General features: G+C 41.0%; 2 protein-coding genes across 2 annotated transcripts; both read right to left on the bottom strand.

Annotated features, from left to right (window-relative positions):
- Positions 1-674: 674 nt before the first annotated feature.
- On the bottom strand, positions 675-5,997 carry slc22a6l (solute carrier family 22 member 6, like). Its single transcript, XM_061086459.1, has 10 exons — positions 5,590-5,997; positions 5,394-5,497; positions 5,061-5,215; positions 4,725-4,893; positions 4,531-4,654; positions 4,316-4,431; positions 4,006-4,220; positions 2,417-2,525; positions 890-1,093; positions 675-762 (listed from the first exon to the last, which is right to left on the bottom strand). The coding sequence occupies exons 1-10, from the start codon at positions 5,992-5,994 to the stop codon at positions 675-677; spliced, it is 1,689 nt and encodes a 562-aa protein (XP_060942442.1). The 5' UTR covers positions 5,995-5,997.
- Positions 5,998-12,931: 6,934 nt separating this feature from the next.
- Positions 12,932-22,957, bottom strand: LOC133019407 (glycogen phosphorylase, muscle form-like). Its single transcript, XM_061085890.1, has 20 exons — positions 22,715-22,957; positions 20,127-20,228; positions 19,935-20,013; positions 19,701-19,804; positions 19,344-19,475; positions 19,139-19,250; positions 18,977-19,059; positions 17,865-18,008; positions 17,504-17,596; positions 17,094-17,240; positions 16,273-16,436; positions 15,999-16,113; positions 15,794-15,895; positions 15,065-15,212; positions 14,805-14,863; positions 14,553-14,694; positions 14,169-14,376; positions 13,508-13,642; positions 13,189-13,255; positions 12,932-13,081 (listed from the first exon to the last, which is right to left on the bottom strand). Exons 1-20 carry the CDS (start codon positions 22,955-22,957, stop codon positions 12,932-12,934), a joined length of 2,529 nt encoding a protein of 842 aa, XP_060941873.1.
- Positions 22,958-24,643: the final 1,686 nt, after the last annotated feature.

The following is a 24,643-nucleotide window of genomic DNA, read 5'->3' as shown; positions in this document are numbered from 1 at the left end:
TCCAGAGAGCAGAGAAAATGGCAGATGTGTGTTGACGTGCTGCAAATAAATAATGACATTCATATGTATCATGAGAAAAGCCTTTATTTTTGAAAGGTGATGGACTACAAGAATATAAATAATCAAGGAACAGACGGACAGACTCACTACAGGTGAGGCCGATGTTTCACAGTCTTGCTAGTTCACAAAGTTTGTAAATCTGAATGAATTATATTTATTTTGTTCATGGCTTCTGTTAAAAGACCTGAAAGGTTGAATTGTGGAGAATCAAACTTTGTGTAGCTGGTTAATATTTGTTCAAGTTACTTCGATGTTACCTGGTCGCCGGCGACCAAGTGGACACTGAGTGGTTTTGTTTTAAAAGGCAGGGTTGTGTATATCAACCACCAAGAAGCACTTGAAGCAGATCATAACCTGTAGAACGATTTTATGCGTAATAATCATCTTTTTACACAGATATTTAAAATATAAAATGTATTAGATTAAGACCTCCAATCTACTGTATTACAAATAAACATGATTATTTGCAGCTATTCATTTCACTGTATTGACCTGTTCAAATATAATATAGCAACTCCATTTGTCCAGCAGTCACAGGACACAATACGCTCTTCACAGAAATCAAATAAACAGGCCGGACAGTTGAAACCTAAGGGAGTGAACTACATACGCCCTCAGGCACTCTGCTTCAGGAGATTCGCCTGCTTGTCCTGCAAGATTATCGTTTCCTTTGGTGACATTTTGGATCTTTTCCCAGATCCCCTGTGTGGAAAACACAAAAAGCAAACGATAAATGTGCCATAAAGTCATCTTGTGAGCTGTTACAAAATGAATGTTGTGAGAGACATACAAGAATTAACACGTCCTGTCTCCCGCAGCACCATCTTACCTCTCCTCCACATCTTGTAGTGTGTCAGGAAGGGGTGAGCCAAGTGTCTCGGGAAGAAATATTGCCGCCAGCCCACTGAGGATTGGAGCTCCTCCGTAGATTAAACCTGGAAGCCATGGTATGTAGTCCCTGGTGAGGAGAACCATAGGCGCCACCATGGCTCCTATTCGGGCCATCATGGAGACCCAGCCCATACCGTTCTGACTGAGAAACAGAGAAGTACTGTTAAATGCCACGAACAGGCACAACTCGCATAATAATAATACAGACATAATTATCATCTTAGTGGATATTTAGAGTTGCAATACAAAGTCAGAGGGTTTTAATTAGATGGGTTTAAGTTAATGCTTAGTGCGGACTATTTGAATGGAACTGATGTCTGCCATTATCAACATTACTTGGGCCACTTAAAGAAAAGAATATCAGAGAATTTGAGAATCAAGTCATAATATGACAATTAAAAATAAAGAATTAAGACATGATTTAAGATTATATTACAATGATGAATGTGGAGTTGTAAAGTTATCAAGTGATCTTTTGGCTGATCAGCACAACATTATCATAAGTATTAGGACTTTGAAAAGATTGAGTTAGAAACTGAGTGTACTCCCAAGAAAGATCCTCACAGACTTGGTTTACTGAGATTTTAGATCCTCAAAGAGTTGAATTCTGGCTGTTTATATCTTTAAAATTTTTTCCATGTAATAGTAATATTATTGTACCCCCAGTCATTTAAAACTTTATTCATACAATACTACAACTGTCTTCACATTATTACTTTATTTTTATAATATAACAACATTATTCTTAGTTTCTAGTGAAGTGTAAAAATAATATAAGTGTAGAGTATTGCTATACTAATGTCAGTCACAAAAAACATATCACAGTTTACGAGACCATGCGTCTGAACACGTGCATGAACATTAACTAAAACCTCAAATATGTTTCCAATGTAACCATGATGAAGCCACGTCCTGGTGAAGAGTTCGAGCTGTTTTCACAAGTCGTACATAATGAAAATGTCACTAAGTTCATAATGATCTGTAGTGTTTAGCCTTCATGCAAATCTTGGTAGAAGCTACTGTTTGACACTGTTAATATTTATCTGCTAACCTGCCAATGTGTATGTAGAAGAAAGGGCACATAAACCCCTTCTGCAGTTTGCACTGAACCTTTGTTTTGATATATTTTTTATTTGCTACTAGTGGCTTTTCATTCAACACAAAGTAGTTACGTATAAAAAACCTGCAGCTCTCCTGGAGCTGTGTTCTAATTGATGACCTTTACTCCGAGTAGCTTGGTACTAGACATTGTGTCGTGTTGCACATATTTCCAATTTGTCCAGCAAAATACAAGTTGTCCCATAGTTCCTTTAATTTATAAGGCTGATATAGTTCCAGAGAAACCCTCATCTGCCTAATTTATACAAGGAGATCTCCTCACTAGATGCAAGAGTAAATAATTAACTGAATGTAGCTGAATTACCTCAGTGAACAAAATAATTGAGAATATGTAAATAAGACTTACCGAATGATTGTTGGGAACAGTTCTCCAGAGTAAAGGTAACAGCAGTTGAATGATGCAGCGAGGCAACCTTTGCCCAAAACAGCCAGACAGGTGCGAATCGTCTGTTTATCTGCACAGAGGTGGAACATGCATTTGATCACTCTGTTGTCTCTGCAGTGTGTAATACTATTGTGGTATATTTTACACACAATGTATGTGCGACACATTATTAAACACCGCACAAAAACACAGACAATATGTACAGAAGTAGGACAGAAGAACACGCAAAGTTTCAAACCTCAGACTGCACAATATGAGGCAACGGCCAGTTTGAAAAAAGTCTTCAGCTTACACAACTGCTCCTGGTCTCTCTCTCTCCTCCCCCGTACCTCTCTCTCTTCTCTTCCCTCTTTGCCACCCACCTTTCCTCTCTTCCCCATTTCTCTGCTCACTCCAATCGGTCGAGGCAGATGGCCGCCCCGTTGAGTCTGGTCCTGCTTGTGGTTTCTTCCAGTTAATGAGGGATTTTTTTTTCTCTCAACAGTCGCCAAAGTGCTGCTCATTGTGGGAACTGTTGAGTTTCTCTTTCGATTCTTCGGTCTTGACCTTCTAGGTAAAAGGCCTTGAGATCATTTGTATTATGATTTGGCGTTATACAAATACAATTGTATTCATTCATTCATGTCTGTTGAAGGTGTCAACAGTGGTCAAAGAGCATCTGCCTTTGGAAGGAGAATTCCACAGTGTCTGAGGCACTATCAACTTTTGTTTATGAGCCAGAAGACCTTAGTGACCTCTTAGTGATATAAAGATTCAGCAGGGCAGAGTTGTATGCAGGTGCCTGCCCATGTAGGGCTGCCTAAAGACAAATACCTTCACATAAATCCTAACACCGAGATTTCAAAGATTAGGCTGCACAGCCGAATTGAGCAACATGCCAATCTTTGTGGTCTGGAGCAATGATAAGAGTCTCAGTCTTATCTACATTTAGCTGTAATAGTTGCCCTCCAAAAGTGCAAAACATTCTCATTATGCTTAAAATACACAGACAGCCGAGTATCATCAGCATGACGGTGTTATGAGATAACTTTAAAGGGATAGTTGACCGAAAAAATTACAATTTACTCATTATCTATACTCTCCACTATGCTGACGGAGGGGTCAGGGAAGTGTTTAATTCCATGTAAAACAACAACAACAACGGCCTATAAAACATGCCTAGTCTAAAAACAAATGACACCGTTTGTTTGGGTCGAATATGAATGTTGGGGCTTCTGGACACTTGGATGACACCACAGGAGCAGTATGGAGGTTTGCTACGTTTTTTGGTGTTGTTTTGTCTGAAGAATTGATCCCCTTTCACTTCCATCGAATTGGACTTGGCTGCAACGCAAATGCAATTTCTCTGGTGTGCTATCCCTTTAAATTTGCCAATGGTATGACTTATCTGAGGCGTATACAGAACAAATAGTAATGGAACCAATGTAGAACCCTGCTGCACACCACAGGAGAGAGCAGCAGTTTCACACATCTACAAACCAAGCAGAAAAGCCAGACAGGAATTTATCAAAAATGTTCAGTAAAACAAGGATCACAGTAAGCTAACATACCATAAGGGACCAGTAAGTTAAGTAAAATGGTGATCCCAGCGAGGACAAGAACACCACATTGGGATCGACGCCTCCCAATTATACTCATTGACACGTTGACGACAACTTTAGCGGGGATGTCAACAGCACCGAAAATCACTTGGATTAAGTAGATGTCCACCCCAAACTTGTCCAGATCCATAGCAAGACCATAGTAGGCAAAGCTGGTTGATAACCTGGGTGTAGAAAACATGAATTGCATCATTGTAGTTTCATAGACGATGCTTAGAAATCTGGTAGAGTCTTTGTACAATGTTAGCAGGAAATGTACCAGACAGCACTGAGGCAGAGTGTCGTTGTCCTCATGGTGCGTGTGTTGAACAGATCCAGGAGAGAGTAGGAGCCCTGAGTACAGGACATCTCTTTCTTCATGGATTCAAGCAGCATCTATTAATGGAGAGAGAGTTCTCGTAATCAAAATGTATTTCAAATACAGTTATAAACAGATTGGTGGTGCAATAACACAAACACACTGTGCTCTCTTACGTTAAGGTCTAATTTTTCTGCCTCTTCATGGCGTCCGTTAAATCTGGCCACACTCTTGAGGTTCTTGAGGGCGTGCTCGGTCTTGTTACTCAGGGCTAACCATCTTGAAGATTCATGAAACCACCTGTGTGAGATATTTGTTTAGTAATTTATTGTCTAGGGGCAATACCATGTTCTCTTTGCAATTAACTCACCATGCAATGAGGAAGAAGACATAGAAGGGCAAAGATATAGCCAGGGTTAACCACCTCCAATCCCGAACGAAGTAGGCTATTAAAACCAGGATCAACTGGCCTGTCGTGTAACAGTAACCGGTAGTTGTCCCCACCGCAGACCGGATGCGAGTGGGAATCCACTCAACAACTTAAAAAGAAATAATTGCCGAAGAAAACACATTTAACAGAATATAAAATGATTAGAACTTCAATATACTGGGATAAGTGTCAGGCCTGTCATCTTCATCCATATGCAATTATTCAGTGTGACTGTTTAAATTTAGCCTTCACTCCATCCAGAAATAAAGAACTTACTGAGTGAGAAGGTGTTGAGTCCCAGGCCAGACAGAGCCAAGCCACAACCAAAGCGGAACACGCAGAAGAGGGAGAAGGAGCTGGAGAAAGCGGCACATGTTCCTGACACTGCCATCAGCAGGTTAGAGATGAGCAGGAGGATACGGCGACCATATCTATAAGCCCAATAAGAAGAGTTTTGTCAGTTAGGCCATACTCAAGAATATGACATTATCTGAAGTGTAACACATATGAAGCATTTTCAATTTTTAACAAAAACATAGGAAGAAGAGCTAAGTTTCTTTTATGGATAAAAGATTTAGCAGTAAAGTTACATCCATAAAAGAACGCTACCTGTCTGAAAGGCCTCCAAACAGAAGAGCTCCCACAAGCACACCTCCCATATAGATGGTTTGTCCCATTTGTTTTAATGAGTGCATATCACACACCAAATGCCACTGAAGACAAAAACAGCACAAGTTACAACACGACAGGAAATCATATTAATATTTGAACTGCGAATGAGAGTAATGGGACTGAAAAAAGAAACCTCAGATATGATTGTGGAGCTCCTGACAGTATTGTTATAGGACCACCCATCTGTGCATTCCTGGAGGGCAGCATCCAAACTCTCTGTAGCATCTGCCAGATCCCCCGAGCCGGAGGTCCCATTCTTGCCCAGGAGGTGCCACTGTGGAGCAGCGTAACGCTGGCACCGCTGCGGCCTCCCTTCCCCGTCCAACGGTACTGTGATCAGCAGCGATTCCTCCAGGCTCAGCTGGGCCTGGGAGAGGTTTGCGTGGGCATTGCAGTAGTGAGACGGCACCGTGGCCACAAAGTTCTGCAGCAGGTTGTGGCTGGCCATCATCAGGACAGGGATACACAGGAGGGTCACATGCACGACCTGGAAGCGCCCTGTGCTGCCCACCTGCTCTAAGAGCTCACCAAATGGCATTGTTTTCTGCAGAAGGTCTGATAATGTTAATGGATGCTGCTAGAGCCGGCTGTTGGCTGGTTCCTTAAAGATAGTTGGATGTGTAGAAAATAATATGTTGTTCTAGCACCTGTGAAAATAAAAAGGAAAAGTGGATAGAATCAGCTGACTATAGTTGTGCATTTACAATGTGTTAATAATAAAAACTTACCTCCTCTCATCCGGCTACACAAAATATCCACTAAAGCAATTGGTAAGCCGGCTCACAAAGTGCAACACTTTCATCGAGAACAATAAGGACACTGTACCGTCAGCTCATATCAAATCCTGGCAACATGTCCCCAGAGAGATGTCCTCTAAAAAAAAAAATCAAACAGAAGTAAAAGGCGTCTTGTAACGGCACCGGGTTCAAGTGTGTAATAGCCTCTCAAATTCCAGCAGCTTTCCTGAACTTTGGATTATTGGAAGTGCAATGTAACCTCTGGAGGTATTAGCAGCTCATTCACTGAACACTCCAGCCGAGTGCTGAGTCCTCGCTGTGTGTGAACAATGTTGGGTTGAAGTGTTTCACTGCGAGTGAGCTCCAGCATCAGGGGTGGGCACGGAACTGTGGTCAGCTCTCTCCCCTCTTTGCCCTGAGACACACTCCCCACACTTTATTGGTTACTTAATCTGAGGTGCAGGGTGATAGTGTGTGTGTGCGTGCGTGCGTGCGTGCGTGTGTGTGTGTATGTGTGCGTGCGTGCGTGTGTTTTGGGGGTGTGTGGGTTTCATGTGGAAATCCTGAGACACTGTGTTCCCATCGGTGTATACCCAAGAAAGGTCAATAAAATAAATCAGATGGGGGGAGTGAGTGGATTTAGCAAGATTTATCCAAGTAGAAAAAGAAAAGTCAACAAATGTTTGCCAACAGGAGCTGATAAACAATAAGTATTCAGCAATTCAAATGCATTTCAACACGTTGACCTTTCCTCTTACTCACCTTGTGTTATAAAACACAATTTGCAGTCAATAAGTGACTTTGTGTGACTATTCAAACAAGAAAAGTTATAGTTTTTCTGTTAGTCACGTAAATCTGACTAAGCATCCTTAGACAGAACCAAAATAGTAAAATTACTACAAAACTGAACCCAAAAACTGCTATTTCCATTTAATCATTTGAATGTTACACTCGAACTGTCTTTGTTGAGTTCATGTGGCTAAAATATGACAGTTTGTATGGTTTGTGTCCTGGTGACTAGTTTTGAGGAATGTGTCGGCTTGTGTAATGATCAGCATGAGATGTCAGGCTGAATGAAGCTGCAGGTGCACCAAAGCAAAATAATAAACTCTCCGTTTGCTCAGCTGTGAGTCTCCTATCAGGGAACAGATCCGTTCAGATTCGTGCTTTCAGAATACTTTCAGGTCAGAGCCCTGAAAAACCAGCAGAACCTGGTAGAATAGCTTCAAATATTAAAAAAAAACAAGATACCAGTGAATTTGTAACCAGATGGTCTGGGAGCTTTAGGCTTTTTTGGAAATATTGACAACAGAGAAACAGTCAAATGAAAGTTGAGTGCTGCAACAGATCAGAGACTGTGAGGTCATCAGCTAAATAAAATGAAGAGACAGAAACAAGTTATCATTATGCATATGACCTGGTCTGATGCATAATGATAACTCTCCTGGTCTATGTCTTTGTCACATTAGATATATCCTTCTCCCTCAAATATGTAAAACGTCCTTGTCTCCATATAACAATTTAAGTAATTAATACGATTATTATGATAACTATGGTTATGATTATTATTACGATTATATTGTTTACCTACTTCCTTTATCTCACTCACTTACTTTAACAAAGAAGAAGACTTCAGGAGGATTACCTGCTGCATGTGCTAAAAGCAAAAACTAAGGAGTGACCTTTTTCAAAGTGTGTAAGTCCTCTCTCTGCTTGAATCTTTCACCTCTGACCACATCCAACCGCGAGGGTCGAGTTCACACCAGCACCACACAAAAAGAGCATTTAAACATCACACAAGCTGCAGAGTCTCTTAAAGTAAGGGGCATGTCAGTCCTAACTTTATCATTTTTAAGTTTTAGCTCCAAGTAAGTATCACTCTTGAAGCATTTTATCCACTAATAGTAGAGATAGTCTGAGACGCAGAGATCTGTGCTGGTATGTGTAAATCCTCTGAGAGGGAAAGTTTGATCTAAAGCTGGAATTAGACTTCGACATGGCTACATGTTAGTAAACACTTTCATGGTTTCTTGGCTCTTTCTTTTAAACTACTAACCAGTCCAGGGCGTACCCCCCCCCCCCCCCCCCCTGCAGCATCCTTACGACCCCAGAAGACTTAAGCCATATAATGGATGTGTATGGACCTCCTCTACCCACAGCCCGTCTGCCCTGCTGTGAGCCTCTGCGACCTGCAGTTACCCATAACACCCTGCTTTGTGAATACTCATGACATTTACCCTGCACTCGGAGAAACAGATTTCCAAGTATCGAGATTCTTAAAAATGACACCATTTTCGTGAAGGATCTCACGCTGTTGGATGACCATTTGAGATTAAACTTTAAACTTTTTCAACTCAGCGACAGACCATGAAGAATGGGAGATATCTTACACTTTATTACAGCACTAAACCCCCGGGCAAACACCGCTATCACGTTGACAACAGTGACACATTACATATGAACTCACACTTTTTTCGTCTCTTTCTCGGTTAATCATTACAAACAAACCTAAGTTAACACATAACACTTTGACCTTTTGTTGGGTACTAAGTCAGAGGAAGTATTGAAAGGTCCTCAGGGATCAGGTGGAAGTGCAGAACACCATCAAATACTAGCAAGAATATTTTTTGCAGTCATTTACTCTAATATGCGATTTGATGAAGCCTTAAGGCAGAGCACTCATTGCATATTTATTCTTGACATTTCCCGTTATTACCCCTCCTTTTCTCACGTTCCCTTGCCAGCGTCGTTTACTGCTGCAGCTCCCTGCACCAGCTCAGCCTCCTCCTCGTGTGGCTTTTCATATTTGTTGATTCAACGATTTATTATCATGTGTGTTAATTGGTGGCTTCGTTCACTCTCTGCAGAATCCTCGTTGCTGCTCTGATTATTGGAAGCGCCTTCAAAGAGCGAATCGTTTTTCTGTCAAACCGAACGCAAGTCTGTTTGAGGCAGGGGCAGAATTATGATTTCAAAGTTGGTCAGAGATCCCTTCACTGAGTTGTAACGCTAAACATTAGCATGTTTTTCAAAATGCATGAAAACAATGAGTCCAGGAAAGCTACAGTTCTCCTCCTTTTACCCATTACATAATGTTCTTACTGCCTGTGTTGGCGTTCTGTGCTGACTACACAGTACACATGTAGCACATGGTTAACACATGCCATAAAGGCTGTATATATGTTTTATGTCGGTGGCACGTTTTACAGATGTAGACATTGAAACTATAGTAAAAGATGTAAGTTATGTAACCACATCATAGACTACGATTATGTTTATGAGTTAAGGAGACATAGGTCAAGTGTGGTACAACATTTATTTATTATTCTTGGTCTTAAAAATTAAAAATCACCTGGCTGCTTATAATGAAATAAAATAAATGTAGTCTATTATTGATCAAATGATGAATGACTAAAATCAGAGGGTGTAGCTCGACTAAATTTCACACACTCATAAATATCAGTTCCCGAAGTTAGTTCATCAAAATTCATTAATCCTATCATGGGCAAATGTTGACAAAAAAGTGTAAATTGTTCCTGGATTGGCCTCCTGATCTGGATCTCCACCAAAACGTAAAGGGTTCCTCCCTGAGCCATACCACATCCTTCCACCAAGTTTTGTGGAAATCTGTTCAGTAGTTTTTGTTTAATCTGTCTTACAATTGAAACAATAATCAGACAGGGGCCAAAACAACATCACCTCCTTGGCAGAGTTTATCAGTGCAGACAGTAGAGGGCTGGCAGAGGAAGAGTCAGAGCCTCAGCAGTGATGTTATCAGTGACGACCGCACACGTGAAAACTGCAGCAGTTTATCGTAGCTATCACGATCGGGTGTTGGAGGGCTGAACCAGGGCGGCACACAGCCTTCACATTGGTTAGTTTAGCGACAATCACCCACCTGAGCCATTAGAGAGAGATCAGCAGTACTGTTTTCTGTCGCTGGCTAAATACGAGCAGCAGATTAAAGATTGAAATAATGAGTGAATCACTGTGTTTGACTGAGTGTTCTCGCTTGAGAGGGTTAAATAACAAGGCTAAGGATTCAACCACGAATCCAAGGTTCAATGTAATTAGGTTCCTCTGGTGACTGTAGGATCGATCTCTTGGGCTTCTGGCAAACCTGACTAGGGATTTATGTTATTTTATACTCCTAAACCTAAGCAAAGAGCGAGTGAAAAGTAAAAATAATCATAAATATCCAAAAAAAATCATAAAGTAATGGATAAAACAGAAAATAAGAAATAAGAACACAATGACAGTAATTCAGCAAATCAGTTTTCAATGTCCAACAGTTAGCTAGTATTTTTACATGATCTAAATATGATTATTCAAAAGGTTGCAGAGGAGAAGTCTCACCTCAACTCTCCAGGAGTTGGATGTCACTAGTTTATGGATGCTAAAGGTTCCTTATTCTTGTTAATTTCAACCTACTTCTCTTTACTTTTACTCCTTAATGTTTAGTTGTCACTTTTTTTTTTCAATTGGCACAGGGGCTCTGCAGTTCAGGGCTTATACTTGTGAATAACACACAGAAACAAGTGTCATAAGGTCCTTTTGATTTTTCTCATTCTGGCAGCAACAGCGCCTCCATCAGGCAACTCAAAACAGTGATTAATATCTAATGAACTGCACTACACATGGGGCAGTCTCTGGAAAAATTTCAGACACATGTTTTAAAATTCAAATAACGATTAACAATGAGTTATAATATATCAATGTATTTTATCAACCATGATTATCCCACTAGGAGTTGCCTTGGCTAATGTGCAGGCCACAATGAGGCATTACTGAAAGATGTCTTGATAACGTGATTAAATATCTGTGCCAGTGAAACATTCTGTGGGCAATTTACTGCGTTTTTCAGGCAGCGGAGTGATAGATGTTGATGTGTCTGGCAGCAGGATTCAACAGCCAAACTAGACTAATAGGCTGTAACAGAATGTCAGCGTTTACAGACTAATGCTGTGAGGATTATAGCGTGCAGCCTGGTCACTGCTGTCCTCTGTGTGGAGTTAACCGAATCACATTCGCTGCCTCTCAGATTTTATGAACTTGCAGAGAAACTGGCTGAGGTGTCAGAAACATGATTCTAATTTTGAAGTCTCTGGCCTGTTTTTTTAATTTCAAAATTTTGCAAAAAGCACTTTGAATTGATTGGCCACTTCCCTGTGTTTACAGTGACAGGAACATGCTCGGCAGCAAAATTTGGTCCAAGAGTAAATCCTCTATACTCAGTCTTACACTCTTGCAAGGTTGATGCATCGGATGTGATAATGAATTAACTTGCCAGGTTCCATATTTCCACTGAAATGACACTGAATCCATTAGAAAATAAAGTCAGTGTTGATGAACTGATGACAGCAGCAATGGATTCCTCTATTGCATATCAGTTATGGTGTCATGGAGTGAAAGAAGCTCGTTGTCTGTCACATGCCCATGGAGGCAGTTAAATGTAGTGATCGTGTTAGATTATACATCTGAAAATCATGTTAGAACATATGCCTGAACATCTCCTTAGAACATACATCTGAACATCATGTTAGAAGATACTGTATATCTTATCATTATGTTAGAACTTATATCTGAAATCATGTTAGAACATATGCCTGAACATCTCTTTAGAACATACATCTGAACATCATGTTAGAAGATACTGTATATTTTATCATTATGTTAGAACTTATATCTGAAATCATGTTAGAACATATGTCTGAACATCGTGTTAGAATATATATATGAACATATTAAATGTTGAATAAAGATTCTAAAGATCATATAATTGTTTCAGCGATATTATTGTAACCATAGATACTCTAGGCATTTGTTTTAATATTGTTTGTAGCACTGTATTATTAAATTCATCTGTGTTACATATTAGGTTGTATAATATCCCTCAAAATATTATTGAATCTTATGATAAATTGCTTTATTAGTAAATATAATAGTTTTATATAAGTATATAGTATATCATAAGTAGATGATTTTATACATGTGAATATGTGTAATTAGGTTTCTAATTAACATCCCCCATGCTATTGGTTCCTACCTGCCCAGTGTTTACAGGGGGATAATTATAAAGTGACACCAGTGCTGAACATGTGCTGTTGAGAGAATGAAAAGTTTGGTGTTGAACTTTAACGAAACAGTGATAAGTAGTGAGATGCTCTCCAGCTAGAAATCCGGTTTACTTCAGCTTAAATACATTGTGATGAGGACAGAGTCATACTTCATCGACAATCAGCACAAAACCAGATAATTTCACAGGTTTCACATTATTGAAGGTATATATTGTGTATATTGCATAGAATTATATTTGCAACAAAATACATAATGTGCATTTGTGCTTAATACTTTGACAAATAATCAGAGTATTTGTGTTTTTCTGAATGACAAAAGTAGAAAAAAGAATTTCGTAACATTTTTATTCAGAATGGGTTAGAGTGGGAATTTTTGTAGTTTAATTTTTTTTTTAAATAAAAACATTATCACCAGTAAAATCACAAAACCCACCACAAAGCTCTTCTATCAAGTTAACGGCAGATGATTAGTGATTTCTGCAGCCCTCTAAATAATTAGAGGAGAATGCTTTCACTACATCAGTCTGTCCCCTGAATACTGTAAATATGCAGCTATGTAGAATATAAACGTTCTGCCTTCTCAATGCTAATGCATGTAGATACATGGTTTGTCTTGTTACAGGTGGCGAAAGTTTGGGTGTCAGCTGTCGCAAGGACCGTTTCAAGGCTTCTCGTCAGGGTCGGGGATTTTCTCCAGCGTGGGCTCCACACCCCAGATCTCCCGAGCATACTGGGCAATGGTGCGGTCACTGGAGAACTTGCCAGATCCGGCAATGTTGTGGATCACCTTCTTGGTCCATTCCTTGGGGTTCTGATGTGAGAAATGAATAAGATGAGTTATTAATGAGATAATTAGCTCTGTCTCTCCTTCTATTGGCGGTAATATGACCAAGGAAATTCAACTTTTAAAGAATATACCTTGTAAAGAGCATTGACTCTCTCCTGGCATTTGATATATTCTTCATAGTCAGCGAAACACTTGTATCTGTGGAAGAAAATGTGTTTTAAAATGGATACAGAACAACAGCATACAAGCTACGGTATACAACATGCATAGTGTAAATGTATGTATGTGTGTGTAGTACTGAATTCTGTTGCGTAAGCAGAAGACAACAGACGTCGTGTTTTGATTTTCCGTTTCCTTTTCCGCACCAGCATGCAAGTTTATACACATTCTTATTTGTATGTGTGCATGCATGCGTGCGCCTCGGGCTGCTAATGCTAGATGTGCCTTTACCTGTCATTATGCATCAGCATGTGAACGATTTCTTTAAACAAGTCAGGCTGCTTTGGGCTAAAGAAGCCTCCGGCGATCTGGTCAATAGACTGTTTCAGCTCCGGCAGGCGGTTGTAGTACTCTTCAGCGTTGTATCTAGGCAGGACCCAAAAATAAATGATAAACACATTCAGAAAAACACAAGCCCGAGCCTGTTGCTGTGGTAACCAGCCCATTCATGACAGAGGAGAGTCGTCAGTGCCTGCCCGACACAGAGGCGCAGGCAGGCTCCCCAAGGCCACACCTTTTTAGTGTAGAAACCCTCAGCTGGTGTTTTTCCAACACTCATGTGCAGAAGCACTGACAAGGGATATCACAAGGTGATGTGAGTTTATTGGCTACAGATCAAACCTTCAGTGAAGTTCATACCTCCAAGGCTCAATAGTTACCTTATGAAACCTCATTTAAATTCACTAGATCATCTTGTATTATTATATTGGAATCTGTACCAAACACTCATAAATATCTGTCTCAACTCAAAAAATTCCTGACCAATACCACATCCTTCCACCAAGTTTCAGGGAAACCTCTATAGTATTTTTTGCATATTCTTGCTTAAAAACATAATGTCCTTGGTGGAGGTAATCATGTTCATGCTAGACAAAGTACGTTCGTTCCTCACCCTTTCTTATCAAGTGCATCAACATCGTCCACTCTCATGCCAAAGATGAAAATGTTGTCCTCGCCGGCCTCCTCGGCCATCTCCACATTGGCGCCGTCCATGGTACCGATGGTCAGGGCGCCGTTCAGCATGAACTTCATGTTGCCGGTGCCAGAGGCCTCAGTGCCGGCTGTGGAGATCTGCTCTGACAGGTCGGCTGCAGGGACGGCTGGAAAAGGACAGGTGTACAGAGGGTTGAGGACTTTGATAGGGATTTTTGAGTTTTTATGCTGTTAATCCTAAAACTCCTGACTGCGGAGGAGGAAGTGAAGAGGAGGATGAGCATGAGAAAAGATAGAAATAGAGAAAGGAGGCATCAGAATAGGACACAGCTTTGGCAACTACCTCTCTCTGCGAGTGTGACTCTGTAGTTCTCCAAGAAGATGACTTTAAGGCGATCTCCAACCACTGGATCGTTGTTGACCACCTCACCGATGGCTGTGATCAGACGGATAATCATCTTTGCAGTGTGGTACCCGGGAGCAGCCTGCAAGAAACCGACAGCGAGAGGAATAATGTTAGATTGTTAATGTGATGATTAATGTGTTTGTTGAATTTGTCATTGAAGCCCATGCCTTTTTTTTTTGAATTACAAACCTTGCCTCCAATCATGACAGTTCTCGGAGTCCACTGCTTGTTGGGCTCCTTCTTGATGCCTGGCAAAGAGATCAGGAGATTAATGCACTGAGATTCACTGAGGTGTGGTTGTGTGTGTGTGTGTGTGTGTGTGTGTGTGTGTGTGTGTGTGTGTGTGTGTGTGTGTGTGTGTGTGTGTGTGTGTGTGTGTCTCTGTTTTGAGTGAAAAAGCTCTGAATCAATTAAAATCAGTGAATGAAGGATTTCAAACCCATGCTCACGGTTGTAATAGCAGATGATGTGCAGACAGTTGAGCAGCTGTCTCTTGTATTCGTGGATTCTCTTGACTTGAATGTCGAACATGGAGTTGGGGTTGATCTTCACCTTGTAGTGCTCCTCCAGGTGCACAGCAAACTTCAACTTGTTCTCCTGCATCGTGAGAAACAGAACTTTGTTAGATAAAATCATTAAGCATTGGAAACCACAGAGGCGTAAAAGAAAACACACTCCTGGACGTTCATACATGCTGCCCACGCTGGTGCAGCATGTATGAACAGTTGTGTCATAGTATGTGATGCATCATAGAACAAGGGCCACAGGTCTGTTAAAGTGGAGTATGCTCTTTTTCTTCTAGAACAGTAGCTGGATTTACTATATTCAGTTATAACTGCACCCAGTAGAGCACATACCTCCGTCAATGGCTAAGAGTTGCCTAAAATTCAATCAAGCTCATCACACTTATAGATGTCTGTCCCCTTAACGTGCCTGATTTCTTTCATACATTATTCTCTGAGAAATCGGTAAACAATTTGAAAAAAAAACTAATTTCACAATGATAAAGAAAGTCTGGACCTGCCCCAAAATTGAATGGGGGTGAAAATGTAATTTCCCAGAGGCAATAAAGTAATGTTTATAATATAATATATTTGTGCCTCAAAAATGATGGTGTTGATTTCAAACTCACACAATTACTGTGCAGTAGATATAGAATAATACTTTTGCTATTTCACCTGTTTCACTTTGGCAACATCACGAATGAAAGCCTCGTCGTTGACATACTGTCGGAGACCCTGCAGCTGGTCGAGGTCACGGATGAAGTCCTCGCCAATTCTCTGATCAACAGAAAGTCAGACAGGGTGAATAAAACACACGTCAGTTTCCATCGTGAGCCATTCTAAGGATTATATCAAATTTGTGTTATGAAACACAGCTGACCTCTGCGATGACCTCAGCCAGACCGGGGTTGCACATCACCAGCCAGCGGCGAGGAGTGATGCCATTGGTCTTGTTTTGGAACTTCTCTGGCTCCATTTCAAAGAAGTCCTTGAAACTGCAGGCAGAGTGAAGCATCACATACATCAGATGATGAAGCTGCACATGAAACCACCGAGGCTGGGGACTTGTGAAATAGATAGCGCTACGTGCACTGTATGGTTTGCCGTTAATTATGGATCACAAAGGCAAATGGGTGTTTATTTTAAGGACATACATTGTGGCTTTCAGGATGTCAGAGTGGATCTGGGCCACGCCGTTGACAGCATGGGAACCCACGATGCACAAATGGGCCATGTTGATCCTCTTCTGTCCTCCCTCCTCAATGAGAGACATGCGGCTCAGACGACCATTGTCACCCGGGTACTTGGCTGCAACTCTCTGCCAAATCAAAGAAAGAACATGAGACCAAAATGAATTAGCAGCTTGTATTATACGTTTTTCAATTTAAATTTAATTTGGCCGGCTGAATGGCTTTTTTTTTTATCTTGACACACTAAAGCAGGTCATCACAGCTTTTCTGTAATGATATTAAGTTGGCAGGGACAGGCTGATTTCCATTAGTATCTAGGTTTATAAATGAAAATCTGTGTATTGTCCCAGTGTCTTTAAACCCTCCCATCACTTCATGCTGGATGTGTTTCATTTTCTATTCAGCTTGGAGGTGGGAGTGTTTTTGTGTCTGTTCTTTGACATTCCCTGTACACGGCAGTATTACCAGTGGGAGCTCACACCAATCTCTACTGTTGTATTTTACCACAGGGAAAATCAGACATCTAATTTTTAAATTTTTTCCTGCTTTTCTAGCCTCATGATTTTAATTTCATATTAATTTAAAAGCTTATTCCCATTTTGACCCTGTGTTCAGAAGTACAGAGAAATAAGAATATTTTATTCATAGGCATTATTGTTTTGTGTTCCACAGAAAACAGGGACAGTGTGCTGCTGCTTCCTCTGCTACACACAGGGAGGAGGAGCCACGAGGACTCATTCAATGTAACATGGGAATTGTGACGTGCTGCACTGAGCAGTATTGACCTCCAGGTGGCGGCGGTTGATCTCATAGACGATTTCCAGGTGACGGGGAAGCAGATTTTCGAATAGGTCGACTGGCCAACGCTCCAGGGCCTCGGGGAGGACGGTGTGATTGGTGTAGGCGCAGGTACGCACACAGATGTCCCAGGCCTGGACACCAGCAGAGAATACACATCAATAAATACACATGTTATTGTGTGAGATCATATTTCAAAATAAATATTATAAAAGATAACAGATTTGAGAAAAATGCATTTGTTGTTCTGGTGCTTGTGTTGTCTATGAAAGACATTGTAATAATGATCTCCCAATTAGCTGATGCATTTGCAAGAAAAGTGTCATGGTTGCAAATTCTAAAGTTGTGTAGTAGAACTTTAATTTCTGTGTTTGTGTCAGGGTTTGCTCTTCATCACCATCTCCCAGGCCAGCTTCTCTTCATCAACCAGAACTCTCATCAGCTCAGGAATAGCCATGGCAGGGTGAGTGTCGTTCAGCTGGATGGCAACCTGAACACGCAGAGCGTCATTAAATACACAGAATTGGCCCACACACACACACACACACACACACACACACACACACACACACACACACAAACAAGTGCAGTGTAGATACTGTTCATCTCAAACACTCCAATGAGATACAATAAAAACCCACCCAAAATTTGTTATACACACTGACAGGAGCAATTTAACGAAGGAACTGCGAGAACATCAGGGGGGGAAATCTTTCCACTTTTGACAGAAACCATTTTGTCGAGTTTTTTCACTTCACCTTGTCAGGCAGTTTGTTGAAGTCTGTGCGAACAACCTCCCTGGAGCCAAACTTGGAGACCTTGAAACGGCGGATGATGTCTTGCAGGGTGGCAGACACCACAAAGTATTCCTGCTTCAGACGGAGCTCCTTCCCTTCAAAGAACTGAGCATAAAGACACATATTTGTCTGATTCTCTTCTGCAGGCAAACAGAAGGTTTCTTATTCATTAAACATCAAGCTCTGCATATTAGTGACTCGTGAACATGTCAGACAAAGGTTGCAGTGGCTCTGTAGCCAAAATCTGATGGAATCATCATGCAATTATAATGTTTTCAGCATTACATCAAACATCCATTTATGTTGCTCAATAATATTGTCTGCTTTAATGTGCAATTCTTTTTATAAATATGAGATATTTATAGAGGCAGAATTTGTTGGAACCAGGGCATTCCTAAATTAAAAAATTATATAAAAAACTTCTGAAAAGTGTTGAGTGTTGGAGTTCACATTATAAAGGCACAAAAATAAAGCTATTAATTTTATAATAACTGGGTTAGGGGTAAAAGCAGAGAAAAACATTCCTACTTTCAGATTTTTAATGGGCGAAATTAAAGTAAAGTAATTTATTCAGCTAATTGTTGCGGTGCTTCCATATTGTTTACAGACACACACACGGCTTGACAGCAGCAGAAGCTCAGCCTACAACGACTTGAACAAAGCAGGAGTATCAGCTCCGCTATGGATTCTGCTCTCACTTACACAGACATAAATTAGCAGACCCGACATGAGTTATATCGAGAGTTAGATGGTTATCTCCTAAATCCTCCTTCTCGAGCCTCCAAGGAGCCGGCATGCGGTGGTCAGGTCTTATTACAGAGATAAAGGACAGTGTCGGAGGAAGCTGAAAGAGCACACGGTGGCTCTGGATGAAGTCAGAAGACTCAGGTGGGGTCCAAATTATGGAAATCCACCCCTCAGTGGAGTTAAGATAAACCCTATACATGTATAGTCATACAGGACCTATACAGGCCACAGCTCCTGTGTCGCTACCTCTCAGCTCTAATCCAGACTAACGTGTACATGGTCATATACTGAGGGGATTAAAAGGTAATGTAGTCATAATTTCTCACATTGTCGTTGGGATACAGCACACGTGAGATGTTCTCTGCCAAGTTTCTGTCCAGCACAGCCTGAATGTAGCCACCAACATTGACTGTAAGAGAAATAACCTTCTTTAGTTCACTCTCATTTGACGGCTGTTGCATGCTGGGAAACTTTGACCGGACACGTACAGCTTTTAAGGTTGAACTCGCAGGGCGCCTTCGCAGACCACAGCCTCATGGTGTTGACACAATTGTTCCTGTAGCCAGGGATAGGGGTGTCGTAGGGCAGAGCCAACACCACCTGCCAATCACAGCGGGAAACACACATTCAGACGACTGTATCCTCACAAAACATATTTCACGTGTTTGTGTCTCCTACAAGTTATGTTTTTACCTGTGTGTCAACCCATTTGATGCCGTCAGGGTGATGCTCAGTCCTGCCATAGTAATGCACAGGACGCATGTACTCGGGACGTGCCTTCTCCCAGGGGTTGCCATAGCGCAGCCAATCATCGGCCTCTTCAACCTGGGTAACGACATACATTTATTGCAAGGTAGAAAAAAAACACTCATTACGGCCACAGCTTTCTGACGAAGTAACCTCAGGTCATGGTAACAATAAAGGAAACTCATCTCGCAGGTGATTTAAGTGGAGACGAAACACGAGCAGCTGTTATCGCCCACAGACACAAACATTTTAAGTTTTCTGTTAACAAGACAACCAGAGGCCAGGAAGCTGAACATGTCTAACCTGCCAGCCGTCGACGATTTTCTGATTGAAGATACCAAATTCATAGCGAATACCATAACCATAGCCAGCAAGACCCAGGGACGCCATGGAGTCCAGGAAACAGGCTGGAATCCAGAGATGGCACGTGGGGAAACAACAACAGATTTAACCTTCGACTGGGTGTTACACAAAAATATTTTCTTGTTTTTTATTATTTTATTTTTTACGAACATGAAGGGGGGGGGGGTTACTCACCAGCAAGACGACCCAGTCCACCGTTACCCAGACCTGCGTCTTCCTCCATGTCCTCCAACTCCTCCATGTCCAGACCCAACTACACAGGAGGGCAGATCACAACATGGACGAATGAAGCAGTGATTCTGAGAGGTTGCTACAGTGGCTTGTAAAGATTGTACAGGTATTAAGAGCAATGAATGTTTATCCGACCTGGTAGGTGGCCTCATCACAGGCGTTCTCCAGCGCCAGGTTCACCATGGTGTTCTGGAGCGTGCGGCCCATGTAAAACTCGAGGGAGATGTAGTACACACGCTACAGTTGGGTGAGAAAGGGAGAAATAATCAATATCCAACTGAATGAAGAGCCAGAAGCTGAAATATGAACACAATCAGATATATTTTTGTCAGTTGTAGAAAAACTCTCCACAGCCGTGAAACCAAGAACCTGAGACGTCCAATGCCAAATGTCACGGTTGCATCCGCCTCAGTCCCTCAAGGAAACCTTTGAATTTCATAGTTTTGCTTCAATGTGGACAGTGAATGTGTTACCTGAGCCCGTGTTTAGCCTTTGCCATTTGGTGCCTTTTTATTTGGCTTCCTCTGACATGGAGGTTCAGACACATGCTGAGGAATGGCAGAAGAGAAGGGGGGGTGGACGGGTTTCTTTAGGTATTGCATAACACATACACATTCGGGCCCCGGACACAAATAGCTCCTGTAGAGGTCGCTGTAAAGGTCAGCCTGAGCCTGATCCCTCTCATTTAAAGGGGTTCAAGTCTGGGACGAGGGGAGAAGCAGTTCGGAGAGATGAGTTAAATATTAATGAATTCAACTGTTGGCCATATCACTGAGTGGTTAACAGGATCCCCTGGAGTATAAATGTTCTCTATGTTCCAAATGTTATCGGACTTTAATCCTTTCTTCAGCTGATTATGCAGATTCTTTTTTATTCAACAATGCATATCAGCAACATGGGAAGAATTAATCTAGAAGTAACAGTAACGTTGCTCTGATCAGTGTGTGATCTCTTCGCACAAAAATCTACACTGAGCTGAAACGTTCTTGTCCATGATTCCATTGACCTTTGAGGAACTCATCTTTGACCATTCAGCGCCACAAGGCGGGTGCTCACATGGTCTCACAGTTAGAGGTCAGCCCATGGAAGAACAAACCAGTTTAATGTGAGGATTAAATGTCTCGCTACGAGGGCACTGATAGTTTGGAGCAAGTCGAGGTTCACAAGGAAACTTTCTACTGACACTGCTCGTGAAAAGAAAAATGATCGTCTTTTATCCTGCAGGGTTATTAATGATCTTGCACTTTTACAAGGGAACATTTTTTTTGTAAATTCAATTGACGCCGAGTTTCCCTCTGCTTCCAAAACCCTATATTAAAATTACACGGTTTCCTGTGACATTTTCGAGAGGTAATGTGGTGGCGTTTGCAAATTTGCAGCTTCTTTCTTGGGACGCCAGCTTCCTATTGTTCCGCTAAGGTTTCTCTCTGGAGCTGTTTATACCCCTGCAGTTGCCCAGATGAACTTGGCTGCCCTCGGAGGCATGTGCTCATATGACACAAGTAAAGGCTGTGTGCTTTATGGTCAGAGATGATGGGACAGAGAGGGTCATGGGGCGGTTTCGTCTTTCAACACACTATAAGAGCTGCAGCATACCAGCAGAGCGCTAAGAAGCACGGGTGAAGTTTAAATGTCATGACTTGATGTCAGGCTGTTGAAAGTACAGTTGAATGTAGGAGTAATCTATTACAAATGAAAAATCTGCACATAAATGTATGTGCAGTACATGTTATTATGTTGATTAAAAGTTCCATTACAATTAATGTTGGTGTAATCTTTTACAAGTAAAGGTTCTGTAGATAAATGTTACAAGTAAAAGTTGTGCACATGTATGTGCAGTATATGTTAATATGAGTAAAAGTACAACTTGTATGAATGTAGAAATCTATTACAAGTAAAGGTTCTGTGCATACACATGTGCAGTAAATGTAATTATCTTGAGTAAAAATACCATTACAATGAATGTAAAAGTAATCTATTACAAATAAAAGTTTGGTGCATAGATTTATGTGCAATATATGTGATTAAGTATCATGAGCAACAAACTGTTACATCATGTGTTACATAAGATCATAGATACTCATGTATCCATGTGTAAGAAACATAACTGTTGTATCTGTATGAGGTGGATTAACTGTAAAGTACTTTAAATACAGTTAGTTTGATCCAGTGCTTCCAGTTCTGCAATGAAAAATTCAATTTGATACAGGATAATGATTTATTTTTCTCTTATTTAAATGAAATCTTCAAGGAGTAAATAGCTCATACAAATGAAAACAATGGGCTCTTCATAAGACTGCAAATCACTGCTGGATCTTTAACATTGCATCACAATCTATAATGTTACATGTTTTTTAAATGTATCTGTTCAATACACGTATACACACAGTACAGGACAAGTCCCTCAAAACTGTAGTTTATGTTCAGTATCTTATTCAAGGTTGCAGGACAGAATGATACTGAAAACATGGAGGACGGTCTAACAGACTTTTCTACATATGCTGAGGGTGTGCTGCAGTTCTTAAATCAAATATTAATGTCAGTATTCACCACCATATACTTGGTTTTACTCTATAGGCTCCGTAACTTCCTTTATCTGAAATATAAGATGTGAGGCAGTCATATCTTTTACAGCTGTTAAAACAACTCACTTATTTCACAAATCTACACGTTCATGTGAGTTCAGATCTCGTCCCTCAGCTGCTGCTCTGACTTGAACTTACTTTGGGATCTTTCTCATAGTAGTGCTGCTGGGTTCTAATCCACTTGCCAACCAAGTGCTCCCGCACAGTGTGGGCCAGGGCAAAGTAGTAATCCCTCCTGGTCGCTACGTTCCTGTCCTTGACCAGCGTGAAGTGGAGGTGCCGGTTGAAGTTCTGCTTCAGCTCTGTAACGTTCTCAACGCCGGCGAGGCCTCGCACAGAAATCTGTTTCTTCCTGTCATGGTCAGACAAGGGTTTCGACATGGTGCTACGAGAGGCAGCAGCTCAGGGCTCTACGACTATGGGAGAATGTAAACAGTGAGACGGCACACCACCAGGCCCAGACACACAGCAAGAGAGGCACCCACAGCACTGCAGCAGGTTCAGCAATTTAAAGGCCCCCCCATGAATATTCAGTGGAGGGGGGAGTGGACTGTAGATATTGGGTGAGGGGTTGGGCATTTGTTGTGGATAGAGGTTGCAATAACTAAAAGGCTCAGCTTGCATCTATGATATAAGACTGGCACCAAGTTGACCACATTTACAGCCAAGCAATCATTATGAATAATACGAGTTAATTGAGCTCAATCTATTTTTCAGTTTGTGTTTTGTTTGATTTAAACGGAACAAAACCAACCGGAAGAAAAGAGCAAGTTGTGATACTAGGTTCCTGAAGATGGAATACAATAGAATAAAACAATACAGTTATACAATGAGAAATGGAGTATATAGATAAATCAAATGTAATTATAAATGACATTTTTTATTTTATTTAAAAAAATTAAAAAATTCAATAAATGAATAGAAATAAATAGATAAATCAAAATGATTAAGTAAGAATAAAGAAAATTATATATATATATATATTAAAAAAACATGATTTATATTCACTTTCACTATTATACTGAAGGATGACTGTGACTTTAATCTGATAGCATACAATGATTAAATAATTCATAATTATCATCAAAAGGTTAATAAAATCATGTAATAGTCCCAAACTTTCTTTTGTCTAGAAACAGTTTTCAGTGTAATTACTCCTGAGCCCTGTATAAAGTATCGTCTGATACTGTATAAGAAACACATAGTGATAATCATATCTGGCAGCTACTGTGGCTAACCCCCCCCCCCCCCCCCCCCCCCAGTTGTCAAGAGAGGCTGAGCCAGCAGATATAGCAGTATATTAAAATAAAAAAGCAAAGCACTGCAAAGTTTGGTAATTATCATACTGTAGGGTGTGACTACATCTGCTCATTACAGGGCAGATTTTGTTTAATGAATCCACATTGTGGACAGTTGATCAGCTCTGAAACCCGATCAGCATGTCTGCCATGTTTAACGTGTTCATAGTACTGTCAAGGACCGTGTACAGTAGGTAGCTGCACTCTTCAGTAACCAGTCATCCAGAGATCACATCTGTTCCATAGCCTGGAGCAGCAACACACAGAGAATCAGCCGCAGCAGAGCAACTTTAACACACTCTATTTTCAGTTATCACTCTAGTGTGCCAAACTATCATGAAGTCTTGACCTTCTATTAATAGTAAGACTGACCCAGTCCCAAAGGCCATGATATTTGAAAGGCATATCTTGTTAATGTCAGCATGAGCCGGCAGACAACACTGGTGTATCAGTATGAGTCGGGCTGCTGCATAAGGAGGAAGGAGGTGTTTGCTGGGTTGTTTGTAGTGGGATGCAGCCCTACATGGTTATTATCGTCTTGTTAAAAAGTGGGATTCTGCCTTTTTGTACTGGAATTGGCAGATAAAAGCTGGATGAAAGCGAGACTGTCACTTTAGTGTAAATGTGCACTGGACTGCGCTGCACTTTGAATCAATGTTAACAGGAAAAGTATTAAAATTAGCACGTCTTTCTTACCGTTTGCAGCTTTCCTTGATGATAGGATGCAAAAAGAGGAAAGAAAAGATACGACTGTCAAACAGCACAATTT

Source organism: Limanda limanda, chromosome 14, assembly GCF_963576545.1.
Source record: "Limanda limanda chromosome 14, fLimLim1.1, whole genome shotgun sequence".
NCBI lineage: Eukaryota > Metazoa > Chordata > Actinopteri > Pleuronectiformes > Pleuronectidae > Limanda > Limanda limanda.
This window is presented reverse-complemented; position numbering and strand designations above follow the sequence as displayed.

Excerpts from the sequence above, each read along its gene's own strand:
- LOC133019407 (XM_061085890.1), bottom strand. The coding sequence starts at position 22,957 with ATGTCGAAACCCTTGTCTGACCATGACAGGAAGAAACAGATTTCTGTG. Across the intron at positions 20,014-20,126 it reads GTGATGAGGCCACCTACCAG|TTGGGTCTGGACATGGAGGA; the intron begins GTCGGATAAACA and ends CCTCCTGTGTAG. Across the intron at positions 13,082-13,188 it reads GAGTCAATGCTCTTTACAAG|AACCCCAAGGAATGGACCAA; the intron begins GTATATTCTTTA and ends TTCTCACATCAG.
- slc22a6l (XM_061086459.1), bottom strand. The coding sequence starts at position 5,994 with ATGCCATTTGGTGAGCTCTTAGAGCAGGTGGGCAGCACAGGGCGCTTC. Across the intron at positions 5,216-5,393 it reads TTTGGAGGCCTTTCAGACAG|ATATGGTCGCCGTATCCTCC; the intron begins GTAGCGTTCTTT and ends TTGGGCTTATAG. Across the intron at positions 2,526-4,005 it reads TAACTTACTGGTCCCTTATG|ATAAACAGACGATTCGCACC; the intron begins GTATGTTAGCTT and ends ACCTCTGTGCAG.